Genomic DNA, 19,417 nt, shown 5'->3' on the forward strand with positions numbered 1-19,417 from the left:
TTAAAGGAAAAACAAAGCATATGAATTACAAGATTTAATATTACTATATCTGTGATTTATGTTCAAAAGCAAACAAGTTTTACCAGTTTAGTCTGCATTGATACATGAAGAATAGGTGCCAACTATGGGCTTCTTTAAGCTATTTAGCACCAAGAGTGATTTTGTAAATGTATCTTACACCTACACAGGGATAGCAGGACTACCCAAACACTTTTCTTTAGATTCAAGGAGAGGTAAGTATAAGCTTTGGAGTGTAGGCATTTGCCCACTAACTTTGGGTATCTCAGGGCAAAAAGGGATTTACAAAGTTCAAGAAGTAAAAGCTACTACTAATAGCCAGTACTTCCTCTATTGCAGCTGTTTAATCTGATTCTGTTAACAATGTAATATGGTGACTCTTAACTGATCAAGTTATTCAAAAGCTGGTTTCAAATACACACTTCAGTCCACAATTATATTTACATTTTATGTATTTATATACACAGTACTGTGCAAAAGTCAGAGACCATTCTTTTCATTCATTTATTGAACTGAATTTTCAAAACAGCCATTTTGCGCAATATATTTACATGTTTGTACATTTAGTTCAGGTGTAAGGGATTGGTAAGTGTGTATTTGATGCAGCATGTAGTGGTATCAGGTGTGTTTGTCTTCCTCAAATAAATGTTTCATGGAGTAACGAGACCATTTCTGACATTAAAGTCTCCATCAGTCTGTTGCCCAGTTTCTGGGCAGCTAAGACGTTCATATTTACTTTATGAAACATTTGTTATGAGGCTTCCTTCTTTAATAGACTGGTTTGGGAATTGAATGAAAGAAAGATTCAGATGCTCCTGGTTCAAGTTCAATTTCTGCTTTAGGTGATGAATTGGGAAGGTCCAGAACGCAGCAACCATCATATAACGAGTAAGCGAATGTCACATGTAAAGTGTAGTAATACATTTTTGGTAGCCTTTTGTTTCCCCCTACTGGAATAACATTTATGGAATGGCACCTTTTCAAATAATATAATTAAATGATAATATACATATTGATTTCTTAACTTTAATATGAATTATTTTTCAATAATTAATATGAAATCATCAAGATCAAGTTATATCAAGTAAGAAACTCTTGCGGTTCCAGTATTGATAATCATCTGCCCCCTTGGTTTTTTTTTTTTTTTTTTTTTTTTTTTTTTTTAATGTACTAGTAGGTTGGCGAATAATGACTTGCTTTCTCTGGACCCTTTTGGCCCTAGTGCTGGTGGCTCCACCTCCTCTGGATCTTCTTCAGCAGGTAAGATCTCTCAGTAGCTAACTCCACTTTTAACTCCTTTTTTCCTTTTTCCTGCTACAGCATAACAAGAACAATTTCAGCCTTAGCCCTGGCAGCCAAGAGCACACATGACTAATGCCATCATGAAATAAAAAAAAAAAACATTTCATAAAATTTTATATCAGCAGGCTAAACACAAAGGTAATTTTAAAAATTGAAACTGTTAGCTTATGGTGCGTTTCAGTCAGAGTGAGGCCTGTGCCAGCAACAGTATCTACAACTAGTATCTGCAACTAGTAACTACAATAAGCAGTCAAACCAGTTTCTGGAGGAGGGGATTTACTTTTAACTTGAGATAATGCTGCAACTTTAACAGTCAGTGCTTTGCTTCTGCATTGGCTTTAGACTTAGGGCCAGTCCTAAAAGAAGAAAATTTGCTGTTATTATTATTATTGTTATTATTATTATTATCTCTGTAATAACTCATATTGATGCCACTGTTAAAGTCCAGAAACATCAGCAGATGTGCTTACAGAGGTACTACTACTGCTAATAATAATAGCGACACCTTTTTTATGCTGTAATTTTGAAATGGACCCTAACTGTAAAGTGAAAGCAGGAGTAAACACAGTGATGGTATGAGTTGAAGCTTACTCTTTGTGAAATAAATTTAAAAAAATAATAGTTGCACAGTGGTTGTAGTTCATCACTTTTAATTTGGCCATGAAACTGTAATTAATTACTAAAAAAGAACACAATTTTGAATGAATACACAGTTTTTTTGTCTGATGCTTTGTACTTGGCCTGATTGTATGAGATCTAAGACATGACTGTGTGTTTCTGAAATCTGAAATATCATGTTGTGGTCTGAGGATGTGCTACAATATACATCATTCCATGTAAGTGGCTTTTTGTAGATATGATTTGCATGCCACAGTAACCCTGTAAAGTCAGTAAATAAAAAATTTAAATGCAGTGAATGAGCTTTTATCATTACTGGGGGCTGTTGACTTATATATTGTATTTTTGTTTTGTAAGGATTATGTAGGGTTGTTTCTTAATGTTACCAAGAGCTGTGCCTCAAAGGTTTTGACAAAATATTTTTTTTTTCCTTAAATAAAAGCCAGACTAGTCCTCAAATAGTCCCTGCAAAGGGGTTACTCACACATACTACTGTACATATAGATAGTAACTCATTCTCTCCCCTCCTCCAACCCTCAGCCTCTGCAAGGCTTGTCTTAGTGCTGACCTTATCCATTATTAATGCTGTGTACAGGCTGGTGAAAGTGTCTGGGCTTTTCCTGTCCACAACATTTGCCTCTAGAGAGCTTGCTCTGGCTGCTGTTGTCACGGAAACCCCCTTATTTCCCCCACACCACCTCTACAATTGATTTTTTTTTTTTTTTTTTTTACGTTTTAAGATTTATTGTTTATTTTTGTTTGCTTCTTTTTATTTGGACCTGTTTTCTCTCAGTTGCTCTGCCTTTGTTTTTGCTTTGTATACAAAAGGTCTGAGCAGTCTGAGGTATTGAACTTGACTGTTGAAATGAAGCGTAATTCCTCCTCCTGGGAATTCCACGCATTCATTCTACATCTCGCAGAGTAGGTCAGGGGTAGTATGGTCATAGTCAATTGGTTTGCGCATATATGTATACGCACTCTTATTGAAAATGTGTTTTTAAACTATTTGAAAAGATCATGTCATTATAATATATTGTTACATTTTAGGTAATAAGCGTACTGGCAAATATGGTAGCTTGCTATTTAGCCTAGATAGTTGCTTAAGAGAGACATAAAATGACAAACACTGTTAAATCTTAAATGGTGGTTATTATAATTGTTCCAGCTGTCTCTCAAGCAGGTGGGAAATGAGCAACGATTAGAACCATTAGTTCAGTTGGTTCGTGTTTGGTTCAGTTGTTGTTTTTGAATGTGCAGTGCATTGCAAGTACCTCTATATTAAACCCTGCAAAGAAATGTGTGACTTGTGCAAGTGCATAATTTTATGACAGAAATGAACCACAACAAAGTTATTGAACCTGGGAAGATTTTTTCCCCCCAGTCTCATTGTTAAAAAAGTCCCAGTATTAGTACAAAATCCTGTTGTACCAGAGCAGCACTACCTGCGCAATCCACTTGCAAGTTAGTTCTGCGCTGTTGTGACGTCATGCTAATTTGTTCTATGTTTATTTTTGTTCCCCCCCCTACCTCATACATAGGCCACATAGGTTCTCAAAAGTTTTCATTTCTTCAATACAAAACTTGACAAAAGCGCATATCGAACACATTTGCACAGTGCAAAATATGCATCACATTTCATTTGATTTTTTTTTTTTTTTTTTTTTTTTGTGAATAAACTGAAATGGACAAAGTGCACCAGCAAAATGCTAATGCTGCATTTAAAAAGACTATAAAAACTGAGTGCAGTGGTTATGGTTTACTTTATCAGATAATAATAATCATATTACCCACCATTTTTTTAGTATGCAGTCACATGCAAATGTTTTGATGATTTTCCTAAGTCAAAGCAATAAGTTAACACATGCTCTACAGAAAACCCACTTCTGCAAATTTTAATGCACAGTTACTATGTATTTGTTGAATTTAACATTTTGGAATAAACAACAAACTTGTGCAGAAGTTGTAGCACGTGGTTTTGTTTGGCCTTTTTTCTTCCTAATATGTTAAACTTGACAAATAAATAAAAATTGTGCAATAATATTTGCAGAAAAATGTCATATTTGTTTGATTACTGTAGAGCATTTAACATGTAATTTGCATACATACATACACACATACATACATACATACATACATACATGCATACATATATAAGGCAGACAACTTGACAAAGACTTAATGTAAATAGATGTTTGCTGTGGATTGTTTATCATTTTACTCACTTCTTTTTTGTTTGCTGGAGAGCAGTGTTTAGCAGTTAGTGTGCAGTATTCTCATGAACGGTCTGTTCAGCACAGTTTAGTAGGCAAGAGCTAAGCTGTCTGTCTAGCTGTGACCTTGGCTACAAGGGCCAATCATAATCCAGACTTAATTGGCACCTCCGGAGGTCAGAGGGCGGAGCTTGGGGACCTTATGTCGCAGACATTGTCAAACATGATCTTGTTAATGTGATGACCTAGCATGGAGAGCAAAAAGAGCAGCAGTGAGATCGGAGGAGTGAGGAGATAGCAGGCTTTCTGATTCTGATTTTCCTGACCTTTTGTCTCAGATTCAGGTTTTCTGTAATGAACTTGCCAGTTTGACCTTAAGTAGTGTGTTTGAAGTGTATTGCTTATATCCAACTGATGTATTAGACACATGATGTTTGGAACTGGGGCCTCAGTTTGAAGCAACAGAGCATGCTATGTTATAGCTTGATTTAGCTTGCAGATGCAGTAGGCTTGATTCAGTTACATGAAGTTGTCATTCTTATTTACATTAGGTTGTTGTTTCCCTTAAAGTTGTCCTCTTCATTTAGTGTAAAATGTTAGTGTTGGATTGGACATGATAGTACCGTATGTCTTTATGCCGCATGCACATGTTTGAAAATAAGGTATTTATCTTAAATGCAAAATCAACATTTAAGACAACTAATAAAGACATGATAACAATAGTAGATAATTAATTTATGTCCTCAGAGGACACATTTTTCACCAAGTTTTAATGGAGATCTCTTTGAATTCTCTTTCAAGTTACTCACAATCATCAGATTCGTCCGCTTGGGGATGGGGTCCAAGCACAACCGATTTTGCATTCAATTACACATTGACACCAAAGGTTTCCAGATCCCCAAAACTTGCATATTACAGAGATATTGTAAAGCCCATGGTAATTGTTGTCTGTCATGCAATTAGTGAACTGTTGTCACTAATTGGGTTTGAACATTTCCCAACTGCTCTTGCAAACAGTGAAGCAGGTTAGGTTGTGGTGTTTATAGTAGTTGTAGTCCATCAGGTAGTTAAAAGTAGTGCAAATGTTTGTAGTGGCAGAAATGAATGACGCAGAGCATTAACCTCAAGAACAATAGAGACCATACAAAGTGCAAAAAGCCCAAAACATGTTCATTTTGGAACTTGGGTAAATCCATGGTCAGTGATTTTACTGTTTGCCTGATTCACCGTCTTCAGCCTGTGTATTTATTTATTTGCTTTTTTTGAACAGCACAACTCTTGTCTTTTTAAGCCCACAGCAACAACAACTTATATAAAAATAAATAAATAAATAAAATTCTTGGAAGTGGCCTGTAATGGTTTTTGTGGTGAAATCCTGCTAATACTTTGCTTCTCGTTTTAATGTTTGTCTCTGAAAACATAGGTGCATTCATGCTGTAGGCTTCCTCCTTTTCAGTGGCGCACTGCAATGCTAATTTTACACACTTGTGGGTAATATAAACTATTGTGGAGGAATCGAATTGTCTGTACATTTCACAAATTGAATGCTAAAATTAAGAATGTTCAGAATGTTTTTAGCCTTTTAGCTTTTAAACTTTTGAATTTGATCATTTGTTTGGATAAAAACTTTTAGTTGCGTTATATATCATTATTTTTACCTCAGTGCTACAATATTTTTAATTAGTGCTACAACACTTGCAGCTTTTCTAGCACCAGTGCTACAAGCTCAAAAAGTCTACGTACAGCCCTGGAGCATATAATGTAAAAATTAAGATACATCGTTCGTTAAGTTCTTTTCTCTCTCCACTATGTATTGTAACATTTAATAGTAGAAGTCTTTCTGGTATTTCTTTTTTTCTTTGCTCTTCTTTTGCTCTTTACTCCATTTTTTCCCCTCAGACCTGGCCTCTCTCTTCCTTTCACCTCTCTCTTCTCCATCTCCCTCTCTCCATCTAAATGATAAGGTCTCTGAGGACCCAGGTAATGCAAGTGCATCCTGCCTTTTTTTTTTTTTTTTTTTTTTTGGGAAGTGAAGCAAATAGATGTCCTAATATGCCTGAGCACTAACTGGCCAAAAGTGTGCTGACCCCACTAAAACTAACTGCAGATACGATTGCGAATGTTACTTCATCCGTCGCTTTCTCTGTCTCTCCCTAAAGATCTCCATGGCCTCTCTGATGAGGTCTTGCACAGTTCAGAGTGTGTGAGGGACAATGTGTGCATGCCTTCTCTTTTAAGCACTCAGAGCAGATAAGCACTCAGCTGTACTCAACTGAATCTAATGCTATTACATGTTGTGTAGGAGCTCTTAATAAGGTTACAATGTTCTGAGTCTTCATTGTTGAAGTATGCCGTGCAGTTGTGGTCTTCTAGTTTAGATGCTGGCTGTGCATGATGGGTGCCACAACTGCTTTGTGACTATATCTATCTTACCAAAAAGCAGTATATAAATCTAATCCACTAGTATTTTTTTGGAGGTAGTGGGGGGGTGGGGGGGGGGGGTTGTGGTTAAGCCATTGTGTTCTTTAGGGACATTTTTATTTGTAGGGCAGCTATTTCAACTTACTGTATTTAACATGCAATAGATTGTCATTTGGTTTTGGACTTGTTTGTATGTGCACATAATTTCATATAAAACAAAATTTAAAAGTGTGGAATTCTGTCATTTTCATGATGAGATTGAATAGGGGTATAAACATGCACCATAACCTGAAGGTGTCAATTCAGCTGATTTTAAAATTTCTAAAATTGATTGCACTTCTAGTAATATAATACAAAGTATATAGTCATTTTTGGCTAAAGTTTTTAAAATAATATTTATAAAAATCAGGGCTGTCAAATGATTAAAATAAACAGTCAGTGCAATTTATTCCCATTTTTGTGTTGTTAATCAAAAAACATTGCATTTGTCTTGTTTACCCAAATAAGCCCCTACACTAAGATTTCTTTCCATTTGAAAAGCAGTGCTTTTTGTTGTAGCTGTATTCATGGACGAAATAAGCTTCATCAGCTCCAACATATTTGTTACTTTCAGTATTTCGGTAATATTGCTTTCATTATTTGAACATATGAAACATGTAAATTTCTGTTGGACAAACAAAATGCATCCAATTTTAACCACCATAATAACAATAATAACTTGTTATAAATGAAGTTGAATGCGAAAGTTTAAACGCCCAAATTGCATGTTTTCTTGATTTTCAAAGTGAAAAATGTGCCATAACTTTCGCACAGCTCACATTGCAAGATATTTTTTTCCAGTATGTCAAATTTATCAAATAAACTGCATTAAAAAGTGCAGAAGTTAATTCTCTGTAGAGGATGTGAACTTTTCACTTAGAATACATCCATCCATCCATTTTCTAAGCCGCTTCTCCGTAAGGGTCGCGGGGGGATGCTGGAGCCTATCCCAGCAGTCATCGGGCGGAAGTCAGGATACACCCTGGACAGGTCGCCAGTCCATCGCAGGGCAGACAGACAGACAGACACAGACAGTCACTCACACCCCCCCCCCCCATAGGGGCAATTTAGCATGTCCAATTGGCCTGACTGCATGTCTTTGGACTGTGGGAGGAAACCGGAGAACCCGGAGGAAACCCACGCAGACGCGGGGAGAACATGCAAACTCCACACAGAGAGGACCCTGGCCGCCCGGCCGGGGAATCAAACCCAGGCCCTCCTCGCTGTGAGGCGACAGCGCTACCCACCACGCCACCGTGCCACCCTACTTAGAATATAACTATAATATCATCATTCTATTGAACTAAAACACAAAAAAGTTTACTTAATTGTAGAAAATGTGTGTTTTGATAGTGACCATTCTTAATGTTACACACTGATTTTCAGATTTTGGAGCAAAAAACAATGGAATCTAACTGATCACCATGTGGCCATGAGGGACAGGGATGCAGCCTTACTTTCTGCTCTAAAATGCATGGATGTGGCTAAACTAAGGCTCTGCCTATGGACTAAAACTCTACATGAAAAAATCAAAAAGATATTTTTTAAAAAATCAATTTTAAAAAATGTAAGCATAATTTTTACACATAGAAATTTAGGAGCTAGGGATTGGGACAACCCCCTTCCAATAGGAAATATCCAATAAATGATGCTTTTATATGTACACTGCCTGAAGTATTCACTCACAGGCTTGCTCTCAGGAGCTCAGTTAATTCCAGCATGGTACCGTAATAGGATGCTACGTGTGCAACGTTTTGCAAGTCGAGTCGTGAAATTTCCTCACTACTAAATATTCCACAGTCAACTGTCAGTGGTATTATAACAAAGTGGAAGTGATTGGGAACGACAGCAACTCAGCCACGAAGTGGTAGGCCACGTAAAATGACAGCGGGGGGTCAGCGGTTGCAGAGGTGCATAGCGCGCAACTTTCTGCAGAATCAATCACTACAGACCTCCAAACTTCATGTGGCCTTCAGATTTGTTCAAGAACAACTTAGAAAGCTTCATGGAATGGGTTTCCATGGTCAAACAGCTGCATCCAAGCCTTACATCACCAAGCGCAATGCAAAGCGTTGAATGCAGTGGTATAAAGTGCTGCCACTGGACTGTGGAGCAGTGAAGGAGTGTTCTCTGGAGTGACAAATCACGCTTCTCCATCTGGCAATCCGATGGACGAGTCTGGGTTTTGCAGTTGCCAAGAGAACATTTATTTGTCTGACTGCATTGTGCCAAGTGTAAAGTTTGGTGGAGGGGGGGATTATGGTGTGGGGTTGTTTTTCAGGTGTTGGGCTCAGCCCCTTAGTTCTAGTGGAAGGAACTCTTAATGCTTCAGCAGACCAAGAGATTTTGAAAAATGTCATGCTCCCAACTTTTTGGGACTGGCCCCTTCCTGTTACAACATGACTGTGCATCCGTGCACAAAGCAAGGTACAGGGGTCTGCTGTGAGCTCTGACCAGCATAGTCTGCTGAAGTTGCTGAAGGTATTATTTTAAAAGCCATTTCAATGAGAGCTACAGTTGTGGATTTTATCCAAAGCTCCAAAATGTAGCCAAGTACACAAGCAGCTGGGCTTTAGCCTGCACTGCTGCAGATGGCTTGAATGGTCACTTGGAAAATGTGTTAACTGCTTTAAAAAGATCACTGATGTTTATTGCATTAACTCTTTATTAACATTTGACAGCCCTAGTAAAAATAAAAAAGAAGCATTTGATGCATCTTTTATGGTAGTGTGTAGCATTTTTAAAACTTTTTCAATTTTGAAAACATTGAATTGAATTCTTTCCTAAAGAATTGTAATCAAATGGCAGAAGTGTTTAAATTCCTAAACACTTCCTCTAAACACTTTGGAAAGATGGTTGGTTTGCGTTTACCGTTCTGCGATGCTCTGTTCTTTTTAGCACCCCCTGCAGTAGGGGTGGTGTTTCAGCAGGAGCCTTCATCTCCACCGGCTGACCAACCTGAAGCAAAAGAGGCTTTTGCTGGCTCTGTACCTCCCAAACTGACCTCTCCTTTGCCCCCACCGTCCTCAAGCCCACCTCCATTCCCTGCCCTTCCCTCTCCTCCCTCCACCTCACCCTGGGACATCCCAGATGAGCCTTTCACTTCCCTTCTCCCAGCCCTGCCCCGAGCCACCAGCGTCCCTCCAACCCTTCCCGCAAACCTGGGGGACATCATTTCCCACAAGCCCCCACTCAGCGCTCCCGCCACTGGCACGGACACGCTGTCGTCCTGGACTCAGAGCCAGTGGGTGGCCTTTAATGACGACTTTGTACCTTTTCGTGGGCCATCTCGTTTACCACCAAGGCCTCAGTCCGTCCCTGCACCCCAGCTCCTGTCCAGCCAGGCCACAGACGCCTTTACTAAAGAGGAGAGTGCCCCTTGTCAGATGGAGGACCACAGAGCACCACCATCAGCTGGCCACTCGCAGGATGGTAATGCTGATGCTGAGCATATCGTGGGTCTCGAGGCATCATACTATTCTTTTTGCTGCATGATAGCGTGAAGCATTTTATATGTATACACTGAAGTGAGCGGTTTAACTTGTTTACTTTAATTTCTTATTTTGACTGCTTTTATTTCTTATTTGTTTTATGTCTTTTTTATTCTGCATTGTTGAGTGTTCATAGTTTGAGTTTGCATATCTTCACTGTCATAAAAGTGATAAACCACATATTTTATATATATATTTTATTTATATTTTCTAACTGTCATGTAACTCACTTTTGAGAGGAAGATGGAGTTTTCAGATCTCTAAATTAAACTTGGTTTGACAAACTATTATGGAAGCTAGGTAAAAGTATGTATGTAATAATGAATAATTACTTATTTTTTGACTTAACATTTTCGTATAATGATACTAATATCTGAAAATAATAAGTATCTTGAAATAATGACATATTACTCTAAATATTGACTTAATATCTCAACATAAGGACTAATTTCCTCAAAATAATGAAAATGAGTCATTTTGCATTTCAAGAGTTTGACATACTGACATACAAAAACCAAAGGAGAAAAATGGAAGGGGATTTTTTTTCTTCTCTACTTTGCATTTAGATATACAAAATGTAATGGAGTTGAATTAATTACTTCATTCTTTGTTGTTCATTCAATTTTGGGTTTTTTTTTTTTGTTGTTTTTTTTTTCAATTTCTTTGATCATTTATGTTTTTGTTTAATAGTAATTCTTGTTTGCTTTGGTTTGCTTCTTTTTTGTGCTGGTTATTACTTTTATTATCCAGTTTGTGCAGTGAAAATGTCATCAAATGCTTTGTTGCATGTTTCTGGGTGAAGTTATGTTTTCTCACCAGTTGAGTCCTGGTTAAGAGGCATGGTTACCTGTGACATATGAGGCTTTCATAGTCAAGATGTTTGTTCACTAGTCTGCCTAGGCATTGAACTCATTTTATTAAATAGTTTAGCCACAGATTGTCCTAACTTCCACATTGTCTTTGCCCAACACAGTTCCACCTCCTAACAGGCCCTCAACCCCTCTCGGTACCGGCACCATAGTGCCGCCTCCTCGACCCTCATCACGGCCCAAACTGCCTGCTGGCAAACTGACTGGCATCAATGAGATTGTGAGTGCTCTTACACTTTCATTTCTCCAAGACCTTTTGTGAACCATCATCTCTTAAAATCACAAATAAAATGTATTAATTTCTTTTTTACCAAATACAGTAGACACTTACATGGTTAGACCCAAAGGGGACAGCCCTTTTGCCCTTAGGCTGTACAAGTGCCCTCTTGGTCAGCATGTACAGTAATTGTTTTACATTAGCCAAGTTCCATTTCAGTGTGGTTTGGCTCAATGTCACTGTATTCGATTTACAATGCATATTGTCGTGCAGCCCCCATACCAAAAAAATGAATACATGGATATTATGACAGGCATGTTGTTTGCACAATACAGGGCAAGGCTGCAAGCTTCCATTTCTTATTAGCTACATTAGCCTTGTAGCTGCAGTGCAAAATTAAAGAAGCAAACTTCAGATACCAAACACGCCTTGGCTGATTGATTACATTTGTGGGAAGGAGAGCATCGTGTACATTTGAGTTTTGCTCAGACCATCGCTTTGGATGATTTGTATCTGAAGTTAATAATTAAAGTTAGTAATTATTGTTGACTAATTTTGATTCTTAATTCTCTTAATTGTTTCTTTTATCCTCATATTTTCCTCTCCAAAGGGGCGACCGTTTAGCCCTCCCAAAGTGGCCAACTCGAGTCCTCCTCCCACTGCTCCTCTGGCACGAGCTGAAAGCTCCTCCTCTCTGAGCTCCAACACCTCCCTGAGCGCCAGCAACACGCCCACTGTTGGTGAGACACAAACACACAGATTCAGTAACATTCTGGTGCATCTTACCAACTGATACATTGTCAATAAATCTCATGGTGTGAATAGAATGTGATCACACATTTCATTTATCAGCATCAAATTTTTTTAATCATCATTTGACCTGTCCATGCCCTGCTCACAAATGCATTCTTTCATAGTTACTGTTGCTAGGTTCAACATGCTGCACAAAAAATTGGCCAGAATCATTTTCAATATAATGAGGAATTACTGCACATTACTCAGTTTTTGTAAAAATACATAAATTCAGTGTGAGAAATAGGGGCAGAAGTTTTTAGATTCTGACAAAAGAATTGGTAAGCTACGTTCTAAGTTAGGAGATGGCTTAATCACTAAAGCTTGCTCTAACTGTAAGGCAGAATGATATTAGAGGACAAAGACTAAAGGCTGACACACCAAAAGTGATGCAAAAATAAAGACACGAAAATGCAAAATCGGATGTGAAAAAACAGGCAGAATATCTGTCCTTTTTTGCTTCTCACCAAATGGGAAAACTGTGGCATTATGTAGGACGCTTTTCACTTGGGAAAGCAGAAGGAGAACAGAGTTTCTTTGCTTCATTTAGGAACTAAAACTTTACAAACAGACAGCTTTGATCTCCTTAACTCGGTTTGAGCTGAATTTGGAAAGGCAGCTCCACACAAGATGAAGCACAAGTGTAAATAAGACAGACTTTCTGACTTACTTTCCTTTAAAACGAACAGATGGTGACACTGGGTTACTGTCCATTTTGTAAGAATGAAAGTAGCATGAAGACCTTCACCACTTCATTCAGAAGCTGAAACTCGTAGTGCCTCCAAATAGACTATGATTTAGATGTTCATAGCTCATGAGCTATGATTTTAGGAATTCTTATCCTTTTGAGTTCTAGCTTCTGGTACACAGCTGATCTATCATCTTGGTTGTCGCCATGTCAACGCTAAAGACGAGTGTGTTTCGTTAGAGTTCATGTCGCTTACATGTTTTTAAAAAAAAAAAAAAAAAAAAAAGGTAAATAAAAGGTGTCTGCTCAAAAATAGTCTTACCATGCCTTTTTGTTCAGCTGATAGACATGTAGCTGTCTATCATTTATTTATTTAAGGTGGGGAAAAAAAAGCACGAAGATGCAAGAACCCAGTGCTTTTACCCAAGATGACCTTACATTTTGCAATATTTTCATTGGCGCTGAAAGTTATTTTTGATAGTCTGAAATCTGGGGGGGTAGGCATTCCCACTTCAAAGCTACACCCCTGTTTCATACATACACAAATAAAAAAAGACTTCAAAATTATTAACATCCTCTAAATTTAGGCATTTGGCCAAAAACTGAGTTGTGAGCTACAGTTTCCCATTTTTCTTAATGATATTTTTGCCCTTTTTGATCTGTAAATGTTTTCATCTCCCTTTCACTACATTCTCACTCTTCACCTGTGGGTTGCGGTATCGCCTTGTTTGTTTTCATCTCCCATTTGTGGATTTCACCCTTTGGTTGGGCTGTAAGAGGACGATGTGTTTGTGGGGAAACTGCCCACCTTTGAGAAGAGGTGTGAGACTCCAGCAGGTAAAGTACATGAGACAGAAAAGATAACCTGCCTGATAACCTACTAACCAACTCCCCTGATCGGTCAGGCAGTTCTTGTGACCAGTGTTGGGACGTTCTGTTGTTGACTTGTTCACTAAACTACAACTCTTTTTAAATCATCTGCTTGCATCACATTTAACTTTGTTCTTGATTCTGAGCATGTTTTAAACACCTTGCATTTAAATTTTATAATCATTTAAAAAATATGTTTAAATGCACTATATGGCCAGAAGTATGTGGACAAATGACCTTCACACATATTTGAGCCTGTTGGACACCCCATTTCAAATCCATGGGCATTAATATGCAATTGCCAACCCCACCCCACCCCCACCAAACCCACCTTTTTGCAGCTATGAAAGCCTCCACTCTTCTGGGAAGACTTTTACAAGATTATGGAGTGAGTATGTGGGGATTCATGGGTATTCAGTAAAAAAAAGCATCAGACACTGACATTGGATGAGAACGCCTGGTTCATAATCAACATACACCAGAAACAGCTGAACACAATAATTAATAGGAATGTCCACATATGTATGCCTATATAGTGTACATAAATATGTATAAATGTCTATAGTTACAATTTAGGGCTGCACAATGTGAACAAAATACCAGTGTGTGATTATATTGCTAAGTATTGCAGTTGTAATACACCTGTATGCTAAAACGCATTTTTTAAACCAACAGTGTGACATGATTAAATACTGCCCTGCATTATTTTGACCAAAGTATCACAATAAAAACAAAAACACTCATAGAACTGGATTCTGTGATTTGTTCAAGGGCTTATTTGCAATACAGCCTGCCTCAATATCAGTATTGCACAGACTGTTGTGCATATAACTTGTAAGTACTGTATTGTGCAGTCCTGTTAAGATCCCAAGGGAGAAAATTGGTGTACAAGTCCTTATGAACAAAGTGCAAATATGATGTTTATATTTATTTGTTTATGTATGATTTTACACCACATGCTGTTAGAAGAGTTCCAGCTTCTTAATGTGTTTTATGTTTCATTACTAGAATCTTTGAACTGCTCACTGAGATCTCTTCTAAAAGTGTCCTTACTTTCAGTGAAATGATTTTTATATCCTCTGTTTTTTTCTTCTTACTGTGTCGTCTCATACTTTGTAGGGACATCTCGTGGGCCCAGTCCAGTGACTTTAGCTTCCCAGGATCCATTGCCCATAGCTGTGGCCTTCACGGAGTCTGTTAATGCCTACTTCAAAGGAGCCGATCCCAGCAAGTGAGTTTCGCATGACCTGCCCTGGAACGACCAAGCAGGGCAAATTCTAGTGGATAGACTTTACATGTGAATGGACATAACCTTGACTCTAAATACCTTTTGAAACAGCTTGTGAGTTACCTTTACCATAAGCACCAAAGGTTGAAAGAGGGGTAATAACTTGCTAAGGCAAGCTTTTGTTTGTTTTTGTGTAAAAAAAAAAACAAGGACAAAACTGTGGAAACCTTAAAGCCTCTGTCTACTCATTTTTATGATTTTGTTCTTTTATCCGTAGTTTTTGTAATGTTTTACTGTGCACTGGCAGAGAAAGATTGATGTTAGTCTTTTCTGTTGAGAAAAATTAATTTTTTTTTTGCCATTTTCTTCAGGTACATTTCAGTTGGGTGGGACTAATTTTGGCCAAAGTACCAATCAGAGTTAACAATATGTATCCGTCAGGTACTTGTGTTCCTCTCCCTCACATAAAGTGACTGCTGTCCCTCTGCTCTGAGTCCCAGCCTAAATGGTGGGATGTTAAAAGTGCTTGTCACTAAGGTTTATTACACTGTTATTTCTAGCATAGCTAGACGCTGCTTCCTACTTGCATTCGTCACCTGTTGCAGGTTTCTACTTTTTAATGTCAAGGGGGTGTTGTGTGGCGCTGGGTTGTTTATGTTGCCAGAGAGATGCCACCGTCAATCATTATATCATCTGGCACACCAAGGCAGTTCTAAGCAGGCAGCAGCTGGGAATTCTTTAGAGCATTTATCTACTTTTGAATTCTATTCATGTGTATATATATTTTTTCTTGAATATAACACAAATAAATATAGCACTTTTTACTATTAAAAACTAAATTTTAACCATTTGAAATTGTGTTGACAGGGGCTTTACGTAGGTTAACTATAACTATGCTTCTAACTAATTAGCTAGCATAGTGGGTTAGGTAGCAGCCTAGTACACTGGGGGTGGGGTACAAATCTCTGACTGAGCAGTAAAGCTACTGTTTCTGGCTGCCTTTTTGTCTCATGATGAACTGTTTTTATTTTTTTCCAAAGTAAGTTTGCAGTAAATTTGTACATTGGAGCAATTTTCTGTTAACTCAGCCCACCCCAAACCAGCAGTATTCTGCTTCATTATTTCCCCACCTTCCCCCTGCCATTGGCAAGCCATTACTTACTACCCAAATTTTTTTGCAAAAAGGTGGAGAAACACCATACCCAAACCAACACATGCACAAAATAGATATATAAATATATAAACAATACAGAAATACACATGCAGATGCACAGAATAGCTTAAAATATGAATGGAAAAAATTTTGACTCCAAGTATCTTTTGAGACAGTCTGTGAGTTACATTTACAAGAAGCACAAGGTCTGGCTTACTTTGACGGTATAAGTGTGATTAATGATCAGTATTAAGGTGATGTAGAGATGCACAGACCCAGAATCTGTGAAAATGGAAGTACAGACTGGGCACTGCTAAACTACAAAGGTCCTTGTTGCTCCCTTATGGAGTCCAGTTTCGGCTTCAGGGTTAACCTTTTGTTGTTAGTAAACTTTGGTCAGTCCCATATAAAGAGGCATATAAAGTCCTTTGAACTGGTTCCTTCCTTTCAGTGAATTGGTCAAATTGATTCAGAGGTCCAGCTGAATCAAACCTTTCTGTAGCATCCTTGCAAGGTTTATGTTATGAGTGTTTTATGTATACAAGTTCTAAACTAAACATTTTAAGTTAGTTTAAGTTATATATAGCTTTTAGAGTGTTTCAGCTGTCTGCTGACCTTGTCAGGCTACCAGAACTTAGACCAAGTAAAGAGAGCCTGTCAATAGATGCTTTTGTCCAGTTTTTGTAACAAGTGTTGCTTTGTACACTGGTCTTGATTTATAGCGATGCTTGCACTAGTTGCAGTCAGTGTTCATATAGAGTCAGCCTTCTCCACTATCATCAAGAGGATCTGGTATGTATTGCCACTGATTGTGGACAAGAACCACCTACTTTGACAGGAAGGGGAATTTCACTAACATGCAAAACCATAGACTGTTGTTTCCATATGACATGGAGGGTCAGGCCATTTTTTAAAGTGGCAGAACAAAAAACATGCTGCTTTATTAATAAAAAACTAAATGCTTATATTAATATTTCAAGTTATGTAACTTAAGACTTATGAATATCAAATGCAGAATTTCTGCAATTCAAAATAATTATTCATTATTTCTATATCAGTAAGTAATGGGTTAATAATGCAAATTATACCATTTCTCTTCCACTGGCTATGTGTCATAAAACCTTTTCTGTTGATTTATATTTGGATCTAGTACAGATTTGAGTAACCCTCTGTATGTGTTTTAGGTGTATAGTGAAGATTACTGGAGATATGACGCTGTCCTTCCCCAGTGGCATCATCAAGATCTTTACGTCCAGTCCCTCCCCAGCAGTGCTCAGCTTTAAACTGAGAAACACCAGCAAACTGGAGCAAATCTTACCAAATCAGCATCTCTTACACAGGTAAAGCTATATTAGTGGGCAAGGGTGTAGCCAGCCCAGTAGAAAGGTTAGGTTCTTTTTCCCCCCAAAAGTGCACTTTGTAATTACAAAAAAAACAAAAGTTACTTTATGTAGGTCAGCAGTTAATGTTACTGTTGAGTTTGTAACCACAGGAATCAGATGGGGTGGTTTTCCCCTGAACTCTACCAACTTTCAGTATACAATATACATGTTCCTGTGTTAATCATAGGTAGTACACTGATGAGCCAAAGCATTGTGACCTGGAGTGGTCATGATGGAGACCACACTGGGCTCATCATGTTTCTCCAACCATTCCTAACAGTGTGTGCAGTGTGGCAGGGTGCATCCCTCTGGGAATACCACTGCCACAAGGGCATGCACATAGTCCACAGAGATGTTTAGGTAGGTGGCACAGATGAATGTCCAGATCCAAGGTTTCCCAGGTGAACATTGCCCAGAGCACACAAGCTTGTGTTCTTCCCACAGTGCATCCTGATGCCATCTTTTCCCCAGGTAAACAGCATACGTGTGCCTGTCCATCCACGTAATGTAAAAGAAAACAAAAAAAACAAGTGGCCTTCTTCCATTGATCTAAGGTCCAGTTCTGATGCTTGCATGCCCATTGTAGGCGCTTTTGACGGTGGACAGGGGTTAGTGTTGGTATTCTGACCAATCTGCATTTACACAGCCCCTTACACAGCAGGCTGCGATACACATTCCTTTCATAACCATCATTAAAAAATAGTCCTTCTCTTAGTTAAGACCAGACAGGTTTCCCTTTGTTGCCCTCACGCTATGATGAGCCTTGGGTGCCCAGCACCCTGTTACTGGTTCGTGGTTTGTTTGTCCCTCTTCAGCCCACTGACAGGTGTTCTCAGTTACTGACCAGCAACACCCAGAAAGACATTATTCACTTCTGTGAGTGGTCAGAATATTTTTCGCTCATCAGTGTATATTGAGTGTGTTTCAGTGATTTCTGCAAAAAACATTTTCACACTTTTCTGTTAAGAACTCAGTAGTGTGAATAGTACTGTTATATTTAGTTAGACATTTTCTTTACTAAAACAGACTTTCCATTATGTTTCGCACTATTTTATATTGATGATAGGGGAGCGTCTGGAGCCTTACAAGGATTCAGATGCACTATATTAAACTGTGGCTAAAGATTAGTTTAGTGCTTGCCAGAAAATCTACATGCATTTGGGGAGTTTATTTTGGACCCTGAAACGTTATTCATTTGTTGCATGTGATGGAGCTAAGAAGAGAAATAGAATTGAAGTAGACTCACCTGCTCTCCTTAAATTTGAGGGAAAGAGCAGACCGTTCAGGTTTTTTTTGTGTTTTCTGAACAACCCATGCTGCTTGCATTTACAACCAAAGCAGTACTTGCTCTACTTTCTGGCCAGTAGTTAATTAGTGTTACTTTGCCACAGATCCTGAATCTAGTGATTTTTACTTGCATGAATACTTTGGCAATATAATCTTCATCATTGTAATATAATCCAGGTATTAATGGGCTATTTCAGCTCCAAAATAATATGGCGGTAAATGTGCACTTGTATGATTTTAATATTTTGTGGGTTTTCTGGCATTTTTTGGACCTTTTATCAAATGATCTCCTAGACCTGCCCCCCTACACCCTCTCCCTGTGTGTGTGTGTGTGTGTGTGTGTGTGTGTGTGTGTGTGTGTGTGTGTGTGTGTGTGTGTGTGTGTGTGTGTGTGTGTATGAGTAGGTGCATGTATTTATTTGTTTGTCAGTGGCTGAATATTTGATTAGAGCCTTTTTAAATTAAATTAAGATTTTCAGTTTGACCAATTGCTCTGCACATGAGCACGCTGCTGTACGTAGATCACATGATCTCAATTATGTAAGAATGGTTATAGAGACCAATGCATTTGACCAATAACTGTCTGTTATTAGTCTGTGATTAATGCAACAAACTTAAAATCATGGATGTGACCCATGGAATCAGCAAAAATCGCACTTGCTTTTTGTGTAGTAAAAAAAAAAAAAAGGCAAAGCAGTTTTCGTGAATAACACACATAACCGATATAACAGAAATATAATTTCTTGAATTGGACACGTTAGGGAAAAACCTGAATGTGGCCTGTGCAGAAGCAATAATTTATATTTCATGTTTTATTTATGTTTGTTTGCTA

General features: G+C 38.2%; 1 protein-coding gene across 8 annotated transcripts in view; it reads left to right on the plus strand.

Moving 5' to 3' along the window:
• fcho2 (FCH and mu domain containing endocytic adaptor 2) overlaps positions 1 to 19,417 on the plus strand; it is a 108,861-nt gene that overhangs the window by 80,959 nt on the left and 8,485 nt on the right. The window contains exons 16-23 of one of the 8 annotated variants that reach the window (XM_017698542.2): positions 861 to 906; positions 1,196 to 1,278; positions 9,507 to 10,040; positions 11,073 to 11,188; positions 11,796 to 11,925; positions 13,443 to 13,502; positions 14,655 to 14,766; positions 17,101 to 17,256. In XM_017698542.2, coding sequence (XP_017554031.1) covers positions 861 to 906; positions 1,196 to 1,278; positions 9,507 to 10,040; positions 11,073 to 11,188; positions 11,796 to 11,925; positions 13,443 to 13,502; positions 14,655 to 14,766; positions 17,101 to 17,256 — 1,237 coding nt within the window. Of the gene's footprint in view, positions 1 to 860; positions 907 to 1,192; positions 1,279 to 9,506; positions 10,041 to 11,072; positions 11,189 to 11,795; positions 11,926 to 13,442; positions 13,503 to 14,654; positions 14,767 to 17,100; positions 17,257 to 19,417 lie in introns of all 8 variants that reach the window. The other 7 variants (XM_017698535.2, XM_017698552.2, XM_017698589.2 and 4 more) reach the window with 7 other exon arrangements.

This window comes from Pygocentrus nattereri, chromosome 23, assembly GCF_015220715.1.
Source record: "Pygocentrus nattereri isolate fPygNat1 chromosome 23, fPygNat1.pri, whole genome shotgun sequence".
Classification (NCBI taxonomy): Eukaryota; Metazoa; Chordata; class Actinopteri; order Characiformes; family Serrasalmidae; genus Pygocentrus; species Pygocentrus nattereri.